At 38.7% G+C, this 9,732-nt stretch overlaps 1 protein-coding gene across 1 annotated transcript in view; it reads left to right on the top strand.

Moving 5' to 3' along the window:
- Positions 1–1,273: 1,273 nt before the first annotated feature.
- The window catches only part of LOC130167093 (integrin alpha-L-like), a 17,654-nt gene continuing 9,195 nt past the window's right edge, over positions 1,274–9,732 (top strand). Inside the window, exons 1-11 of the mRNA XM_056373063.1 lie at positions 1,274–1,404; positions 4,343–4,460; positions 5,351–5,442; positions 6,141–6,223; positions 6,363–6,477; positions 6,605–6,735; positions 6,836–6,978; positions 7,343–7,493; positions 7,800–7,905; positions 7,994–8,067; positions 9,582–9,696. Coding sequence (XP_056229038.1) covers positions 1,347–1,404; positions 4,343–4,460; positions 5,351–5,442; positions 6,141–6,223; positions 6,363–6,477; positions 6,605–6,735; positions 6,836–6,978; positions 7,343–7,493; positions 7,800–7,905; positions 7,994–8,067; positions 9,582–9,696 — 1,186 coding nt within the window. The 5' untranslated portion in view covers positions 1,274–1,346. The remainder of the gene's footprint in view (positions 1,405–4,342; positions 4,461–5,350; positions 5,443–6,140; positions 6,224–6,362; positions 6,478–6,604; positions 6,736–6,835; positions 6,979–7,342; positions 7,494–7,799; positions 7,906–7,993; positions 8,068–9,581; positions 9,697–9,732) is intronic.

The following is a 9,732-nucleotide window of genomic DNA, read 5'->3' as shown; positions in this document are numbered from 1 at the left end:
CACAGTATAGACAATATGTGCTTCTGTGCAGGGATAATACTCTGAGGTGTTACTGTAATGTGGTTGTTGATGATTGATGAGGCCAGGCTCAGAAGAAATGGCAGGTGCTGGTTCATTACTGGGCAGGACTGGACTGGAATTCTGGTTCTGATACAGACAAACATGTGATAGTTATTTATATTCAAACATGTTAGCTCTGTTGTGTGTATAATAGTGAGGAGAGATATGAATATGCTCAGATAAATACAGTATTACATACTTGCTGGTAGTTTGACTGCAGACTCTTATCATAGATTTTCATTTTTTATTTTAAAAAAATATTCACTACTGTATCAAATAGGCTACACCTAATAATAATATAATTTATAATATGATGCACTGTGAAGCAGACGGCCATACAACAGAGGGTCACAAAAGTAAGCTACATGCTGGCTCATAAGCTAGCCAAACACAGCAGCTCGTTCTCAGAGGGTGAGTTCCTGAAAGACTGTATGGTTGAGACTGCTAGCATCCTGTGCCCTGACAATAAAAGTCAGTTTGAAAAAACTTTAACGGAGTCAGTATGGCCCACTGGAAAAAAAATATTGCCCACCCCTGCACTAGGGCATTGTATTTGCTTTTGCAATGATTCAGATGTTTGCAAACAGGGAAGATGATCTGACACACGCAGGCAGTGCAGGGTGAATTGAGGCAATGGCCAAACACAGGTTTTCGATGCTGCAACTTGAAGTCAGTCCAAAAAGGCAAACAAATCCAACAGGACAAGATATGTAGGCAGGTCTGAAAACAGCTACTAACGACAAGCAGAGTTCGTGGAGCAGAAACAGGGTATTGGATCACGATCAAGGTGCAGTGGGATTGAGAGGGCACCTCTGAGGGCATGTGGTGGACAGGTGAGAGCAAGTATGAAAGAGAGACAAACACATTTCCCTATGCTTCTCTAAAGGGATGGCATTGCTGTTATTCTGTAATGCTTTCTGTCTGTTTGATAGACAGTCTTGGGAAGGTTTGCCCATATAAAAGAGAAATGGTGATGGACATTTAAATACTGGTCATTAACAGGTTTTTAGATTGTTGTTGGGAGTTCATTAGATTATTCATTGTACTGTAGTTGAACTAGCCATCACTGAGACACACAGACCAGATGAGTAAAAAGCTTACTTTTGTTTGTGTGCAAGAGTGACCACAACAGATAAACTGAATTATTGATAGAAAGTTAAAGGCCCGCCTCTGCTCACCCCCGAAAAAAAGTAAGACTCCCCTTCCTTCAACAAACTTACCCTCCCCCTTTCCCAACCCTTCATGTCATATCATTGTCATATAGTCTTTTAGTCTGGAGAAGACTGATGGAAAAGATGCATGTGAAGAATCGCATCATCCTGCTCACCCACACCGTAGCTGTTGGTAAGATTTAAAACAATATTCACCTACAATAAGTAAATATATGAGGACAATTAATGTGTCTGAGGAAAGAGTTGAAGCAGGTCTTGAGGATGAACATTTGAAGGAATAATTCTTGATTTTCTTTCCAAGAGTGAGATGAGATGGATTGATACAAATCTCATGTCTGTGCCTGAAGCATGCAGATCCAGTCAGGGTGCGCTTAGTCTATCTCAGTCTTTCTCAAAGTGCGGTCCGTGGACCACCAGTGGTCCGCAAATGACCCCTGGTGGTCTGTGAGTAAATTTGTTGAAGTGTTTCTCAAGTCGTTTGAGTGACCACAAAGCCTATAGCAATGAGTAGTGTATATACTGTATGCTGTTTTCAATATTAAATCAACTTATATGTAAATTCAAACATTATTTGTATTTGCTGTTTTACAGTTTCATAACTTCGCCAGTTTACAGTTTATGTTTTATGATTTACATAAAAAATGATCAGCTTGACATTTGAAAGCAAATGTGGAAGAATCTGATGGTTAATCTGCCCTGGGACTGCGCTCTAACCCCAGTTAACAGCAGCCTATTAACTATCAAACACTGACAACGGAAAGATCATGGACCAGCGGATTAAGACTGGGTCAATTAAAAGAAAATCAAATGTAACCTCTGACATAATGGACACAACAGGCAAGTGTTAAGTTTTACTATTAACACTGAGACTCATAGTGTATGATGACGTCCGTGTGCGATCATTTTTATGAGAAATAATTACCACCACATGTTACTGTACAGTGTGTGAGGCACAGGGGCTGTTTATAATTAAAACTCTGTTCCAAGTCCAGGTGGCTTGATAGCCAAGTGGTTATGGTGCCTGCAACATTGGTGCCTGATTTGACTCCACGTTGGCCGGACACTTTAAGATATGCCATTCCCCGACTCTTTCCCTGACTTTCTCTTCTTACTATTCTACCAAAAAAAAGACTGTCCCAGGTGACATTCTTCTGTGCAAAGCTTGCTAAAATAGTAGGCCCTATTGGTTTTGGGGATGTTTGAGGAGTTAGATGGTCTGCCAGTTTTATTTCAGTGGTTAAGTAGTCCTTGGTCTGAAAAATTTTGAAAAACACTGGTGTAACTTAATGAAAAGACTGGAGGAAAGAGAACACAGCTAACATGTCTGTACAAAATTTAAATCTGTACACAAACAGAAATGTAGATACATCAAGTTTATGACCTTATGGGACGTTACATGCTAAAATCAAGGATGGTCATGAGCCTAAGTCCCTCTAAGCAGCATATTTTCATGACACTTTTTTCATGTCAAATACTTCTGCTTATAAATATAATGGCTGAAGGCTGTAATCTTTACAAGTAATATCCCTGTGCCAAGATCTTTTGCAAGTCTATGGCCCAATCCCAATGTCCCCCCTCAACCCCGAACCCTGAACCCTCACAGACTTACCTGACGTCACCTGGTGAGTGTTTGGGGATGGGACAGCATTTCTATCACGTTACCTTGATGATGCCAAACATTTGCATCCAACAGTGGGTTTGGGACTTTTGATCGCATATTGTTATTCACTACTTTCACTTCCTGTTTGTAAACAAAAGAAATAATGTTGGATCTGATCTGATCCAATTTGGATATTTAGAATTCATCATCATACCATCATAGGACAAATAACTCCACAATTCAGGCTCTGAATGACAGTGAGCCCTGTGTTGATACAGTCATATACTGTCTTTACTCTTCTAATGATAACATTAGGGCTCGTTCCTTTCATGCTTGTTCGTTTACTGTTCTACTTCTATTTATTATTTCTCTTTTATGGCCATTGATAACCATGGCAACCCCATGTTTAATGTCACAACGCTATGAACTTAAGGTATTTCGTCCAGGCAAACCCTGCAGAAATGCATAAATGACATGACAAATGACATGACAATACAAAGTGACATGAGATGTGGTAATCGGCACATTCTCGTAATGAAGATGGTGGACAAGAGTCAAATGAGCAGTTATATAAGGAAAAGTGAGCTCAGCAGAATCCCTGATCCAAGGACAGCAGCAGTCAACCAGGCCTGACAAGGACACCATCTGCTGTTTGTTGTTGAGTTTTTTGAATATCCAGAATCACTTGGATGTATTCATTAACCAACTATTTACATTCCAAAGTTCCTACCCTACTTTTTAGGCCTAATAATTCCTGTCTGCCAGTAAATGGAGAAGGACAGCATGTTTTTTGTTTTTTGTTTTGAAGGTGAGCAAAGAAAGAGGTCATCCAATCAGAGTGCTCCAACAGAAAGGTACAAAGAGCTAAAACCCTAATAAAAAAACGTGTATGGTGGTGGTAGTAGTTGCTGCAGCATGCACAGCATTTTGCAACAGTCTGCCATAAGTGACGTTGGTAAAACAAGAGTTATGTATGTATTATAAATGTTAGTGTAACTAGATTGGGAATGACTGGAGTGGGTTGATAGACATTATTAAATTAACTGATATCTTGAACAAAAAGCCATCCACAACCGGCTTCGCAAATGGGTTGAATGTTCAGAACATTCAACAATGGCACCTTTAGCTAACAGTGAAGCTATGCGTTTCCTTTCCAAGTGGATATCGCCACCTCTCCGGTCACCTTTCACCCGCCCAGTTGCACAAAGGGTACGAGGCATACGTTCAGAGATAAAGTTGGGCATCTGTGATCATGACAAGTGGTGGAGCTGGAACATAAGGCATGACTCAAGTACATATGATCATCCAGGAGTTTTTGCCAATCCTGCACCTGCAACACCAGCACTAATGAAGACACCATATCCTCCCAGGTGTAGGAGGGGTGTTTTGAGATAGAAACATGTTATACTAGGTAATGGGCTTAGGTTTTAGCCAGTTTTTAGACAAAGCTTTCTATCAGATTAAATGTTAATAAATTAATTTAAACACCATTTCTTTTCACAAATTACAGCCATCTCTGTATCTTTGGCTTTCAACATTGATACAACAATCCCCCACATCTCCACTGTGGACCAAACAGATTTCCTTAGAAACAAAGTGCGTCAATTCATGTTTGGCCAGAACAAAGGGTAAGTACTGTTGTTTCAGTTAGCCTCTCTTTACCTGGGACTCGCCACAATTGTTGTCCACGAGTTCCAACTATCAAATTTGTATGTTGATATCACAATCCTGGCAGAATCACTTGCTGATATCAGAGGCCTGTACCATGAGCCAGGATTTGTGGTTAGCGAGGTAACTTCATGTTTATTACTTGGCTTTTCAGGGTTGTGACAGTGGTTCACTTCTTCTCTTCTTACCAGGGTACATCGCCATGGTGACTTATGCTGCACTCCTCGCCAGCTCCAGAGCAGGTTAACTTCAGACGATCAGATCAGTGGAAAAGACTCATCATTCCTACAGGATCTTGACATAGACTAAAGAGGTTACAGTTAAGTGTCAAATGATAAAGAGCAATAGATATTTTTATACATCAGTAGAATCGTTTTACTGTTTGAGGTTTTCCATGTGTCCACTAAAACAGAGCCTCTAACAAACAGAGGGAGAGTTTATCATGCTTATAGTAACTATTATAGCTTCATTTGAATAAAACAAATGTTCTTGAAACTTCACAGTGTTGATACTTTTACACTCCTAGTTGGGCTGTTGACAGATTTTGATCTGATCTTCTGAAGTTGAACCTGCTCTGGAGCAGGTTAGGTGTGCAGTATAAGTTACCATAGCGAAAACCCAGGGTTAAACCTGAAGTTACCTCGCTAACCAGAAATCCTGCTTCATAGTGCAGGCCTCAGAGCAGCTGTCATTACGCATGGCTGTGGCTTTTTATAGGATCCACTGCCTCAGATCATTACCTGCCTCATATGAATGGGTTTTCTCTATACGTGCTGTTTAAACATCTGGCCCCTGGTATAAATGGGACCTAGAAGATGACTGTTATCATAATTGTTGACCTGATCCACAGGACACCTGTCACTGCACCCCAGCAGCTAAATGGATCTGAAGAACCATGCAAAACTGATCTAAACCAAACTCACCAGTGCATCATTATGCCAGGTACATATTTTCTTCAAAATAAATATGACACAATTAATCAGAACATTAAAAACAAAGTTTCCAACAATGTACAAATAGAGATGATGTTTTAACAAGGTGTTGGGTCACCACAAGCCTTCAGAACAGTTGTTACAGATTGTTTCTTAACTCTAACTCTACTGGAGCTATGAAAACGGCCAAATTATATGATTCATACCATTTTCATCAAACCACTCAACTACCACTTGTAACCTGTAACAAAGTATTTGCATTTGTCATGCATTTTTCCAGGACTTTTTTCTAATTTGTTACCTGTCCATATAAAATGAATGAAAACATGGCCTAAATCCAAATGTTCATCCACCTGGGCTTTGCAGACTTCAGTCAGATGTGCTGTGACATTTTGGAAATGCCCACGGCCAATGGCTGGATGGATGTAAATTGTGTTTAAATTCATGATTATTTGACAAGCATAATATTATGACTATGATTATTATTACTATTAGCCTAGCTGTTGTAAAGGTAGTAGTTACAGTTATATGAATAAAACCAATGTTTGATAATCTGCATTGGCAATGTGGACGTCATGGCCTGTTAGTTCCAAACTCTGCATATGTAAGGAAATCCATACATTTGGATTCAGCCATGTTTGATACTGTAGCTGAATGATTTTTTGTTTGTTTGTTTGAATGAGCACTAATCAGATGCTATTTTCATAGAAATTCCTCTCACAGACCAACCAATACCCATCAAGCACTTTAGACTGTCGATGGCTGAAGACTCTACACTCTCCCAGTTCACTGTAAGAAAATCGAAAAGCTCAAAACGGTGCATTTAATTGGAAATAAATTCTCTCTGTAACATTGCTTCCAAATTCAGAAGAAGAAAAAAATCAAGATCATGAATCAAACTTCTTTGGTCTTTGTTCTGATCTGTTCTAGGTTTGTAGTCCAAATGTAGCCCATGCATGTTATGAGAACTCCTATCTGAACAATGTATGTTACAAGATGACAGATCATCTTCAGCAAGACTCGTCTCTCACTTCTGCTTTTCAAGGTAAATTATGAGACCGTAAACTTCTCCAAGTCTGTGGTTAAAACGTGCGTCTTGCAGTAAAATATTATTCTCAATGTCTTTGTCCCGACTAAACTTCTACACCGATTCTCACTCAACATTCCTTCAGAATACACAAAACAGACAGTGGACCTCGTCTTTCTGTTTGATGGATCAGGGAGTATGACCGAAGAGGAATTCACAAAAAATAAAGATTTCATAGTGGATATAATGGACATCTTTAAGAACACATCAATCAAGGTCACTGCACTTATGCAATATGAAAGCATTCATATTTGTCGAATTGTATCTATACATAATGTTAAATAAATAATGTATTATGTCATCTGTTTTTTTCCAGTTTGCAGCAGCTCAGTTCTCCTCAAATTACAGGAAGGTTTTTGACTTCAATGACTATCAGGCTGGTACAGCTCTTGATAAACTTATGAAAGAGCCCCACATGAAGAGTCTCACCAACACTCACAGAGCCCTCAAATTTGTGTTGTAAGTTCACTTTCATTTTTTATACAGTTCCCCAAGATTTGAAAAAATTTTTCAACAAATAACTTTAAAATAACTTGTTGAGGTGAAAAACACTCAATAACAAGAACTGGAACAGTACCACAGTAACACTGATTTGTTGATTTATTCATATTTATAGCTGGGGTTTTGTTTATTTTCAGGATTACAAATGCTACATTTAAAAGAAATAACTGGACAAAAAAATGACATAAATAACCAGAAGACAAAACACAGATCAAACTTAACGCACCAGAACAAATGTACTGCTGACTCAGATTCAGTAAAACAAAAACGACACTCATCTGTCCCTGCAATACTTCAAACGTTACATTTACATTTGTTTCAGGGATGATATCTTGGAAAACCCAGAGTCAGGCGCCTCTCGTGATGCAAAGAAGGTTCTGATTCTAATCACAGATGGAGATCCCAGTGATGTTGACAGAAACAGGATTATCAAAAGATATGATGATAAAAACATCATTCGCTTTGTCATTGGGGTAAGCTGTGATTTAATATATCTCATTGACTCTTTTTTACTTAATGAATAAAATTTGTTGATTACATTATTAGTTAAAACAGTTACATGTGGTACACCTCAGGGATCAGTTCGTGGAACTGTTCTGTTCACTGCTATGTGGATGAAACACAGTCAGAAAAAAACAATAGTTCAGACATGGTTTTACCAGCATGGGAAGAATTAAATATTTTGTCTGTAAATTTCCAAACTCAGCCTTCAACAAAACTGTGTTGTTTGTCTTTTACTTGGAGGTACTTTATAATTTCAAGGAGCATTCTGGTTTCAGGTCAAAGATGCTAAGTTGGATAAATTTGAGGTCATTGCTTCACAACCGACAGAAAAATATGTCTTCAAGATCGAGAACTACAACGGACTCAAGGGAATACTCGAAGGTGATGTTCAATTATTTTCCCCTCTTTGTTTGATAATGTTGTTAGAAAAATCCTGAGAAAACATGAACTAGTTTTGTCTCATATTTAGGCTCCAGTGTGGCTCGGGCAGGAGACATAGCTGGTGAAATGTCTCAGAGTGGATTCAGTGCCGTCTTCTATAATGTGAGTAAAGTCAAAAAGGCAAAATCTGGACTAATTAGAAATCTACATCTTTAACCCATAGTAACTAGAGTAAATGCTCACAGCGCTGTCTAACTATTCATACATACAGGTGCAGATAAACAGTATGTTTGACAATATGAACATAAAATGTTTGTATAACAACAGAGGAAAAATTGATTTTTATTCTTCAAACAACAAAATAAAGACCCATAAAGGGTTAACATGCTAATGCATGTAATATTTAGCACTTTAGCATGGTTGACATGGTTATTCATTATTTGATCTTTTTTTTCTTTTTGGATGCCTGTTCAGTGATTTCCTCTCTGCTGCTTCACTCGACCAACCAGCCTCAATTAAAGTAGTCTAACTGCAGCAAGTCAGACTGGGCAGTTGACCTGATTACTCCCAACAGCACAGCAGTCTCAGTGCTGTGCAGAGAGTGAAAACCAGATTGAATTTTTTCTCAAATTTGATTATTGTTCATAAAAGAAATCAATTGTGTGGAGACACTGTTTTCTAAACTCTTGGATAAAAATGATAGTTTAGAGATGGGTGTAGAATTTACTTAAAATACAAGGATTAAGAGAGGGCTTCTTTTGTTCTGAAGATGGGAAGGAGTCAAGCCAAGCTTTCTGGATTCTTCACATCTCTCAGGATCCAACTAACTGGCTAAGCGAGGAACCAATCAACTAATTTATTCTGTGATTATGACCCTGTTTAGCTATCAGCTCCAACAAGAAGCAAGTTCCGGCAAGTAGTTAGTATATATCTGTGACAGCAAGCAAATTCTAACATAGTCGGCTGAGTTTGGGTGATCAATGATCATTTAATTAATTTTGTGGAATGTTCACATTGATAAAATACAACAAAACCTAGAGCTGTCATGCAGAAGTCCAGTACTGTTCTCAAGTCCAGTCCACCTCTTTAATAGAAATTTGTTAGTGACTAGACATCACAGCTTATTGGACTGATCTCATACTACATCACCACAGTTTTATACCGGGACAAGTAACAGATTCAACTCAGGTGTAATATCACCACCAAGTGTAGATTTTATTTTGTACTTTCAGTATTCATCAGAATCCTTAGGGAGCTCACAAAAGCACATACCTGCCGGGACCACTGGAGTCTGAGGGTTTGCCACTCTTATCATTATTTAAGCATGCCATCCACATAAATACAGTATTTACACTAGCAGCGTGGCTCATGGCAAAGTTGGTCCAACTCGTCCATCCAGACCGAATTATCTCAGCAACTGTTGAGATGGATGATGAAGATTTAATTGCCATGAAATGTGTTACAGATATTCATGCTCTCCTCACGATGTATTGTAATTGTACTGGGGATCTCTTAACTGTTCAACTAGTGCCACCAACAGATCAACAAGTCATCTTTTTTGTTTATGATCCTGCATCACTAATGACATTCCCATCAGTGTCAGCTGCACTTTGTGTTTAGTGCTAGCAAGCGTTAGCATGGTAACATGCTTAAGTTATATTCTGTTATGTTCTAAGGTTTGCAGTTCCAGTGCGGTCCATGAATGTCATCACATCTCCTATCAAAATAGTGTGTGTTACAAGATGACAGATGGTCTTCAGCAAGTCTCCTCTTCCACACTTAATTTCCCAGGTATAAAGTCAATTTTCCAACTCCGTGGTTATAACA

Source organism: Seriola aureovittata, chromosome 3, assembly GCF_021018895.1.
Source record: "Seriola aureovittata isolate HTS-2021-v1 ecotype China chromosome 3, ASM2101889v1, whole genome shotgun sequence".
NCBI lineage: Eukaryota > Metazoa > Chordata > Actinopteri > Carangiformes > Carangidae > Seriola > Seriola aureovittata.
The sequence above is the reverse complement of the archived record's forward strand: the minus strand, read 5'-3'. Positions and strand labels throughout refer to the sequence as shown.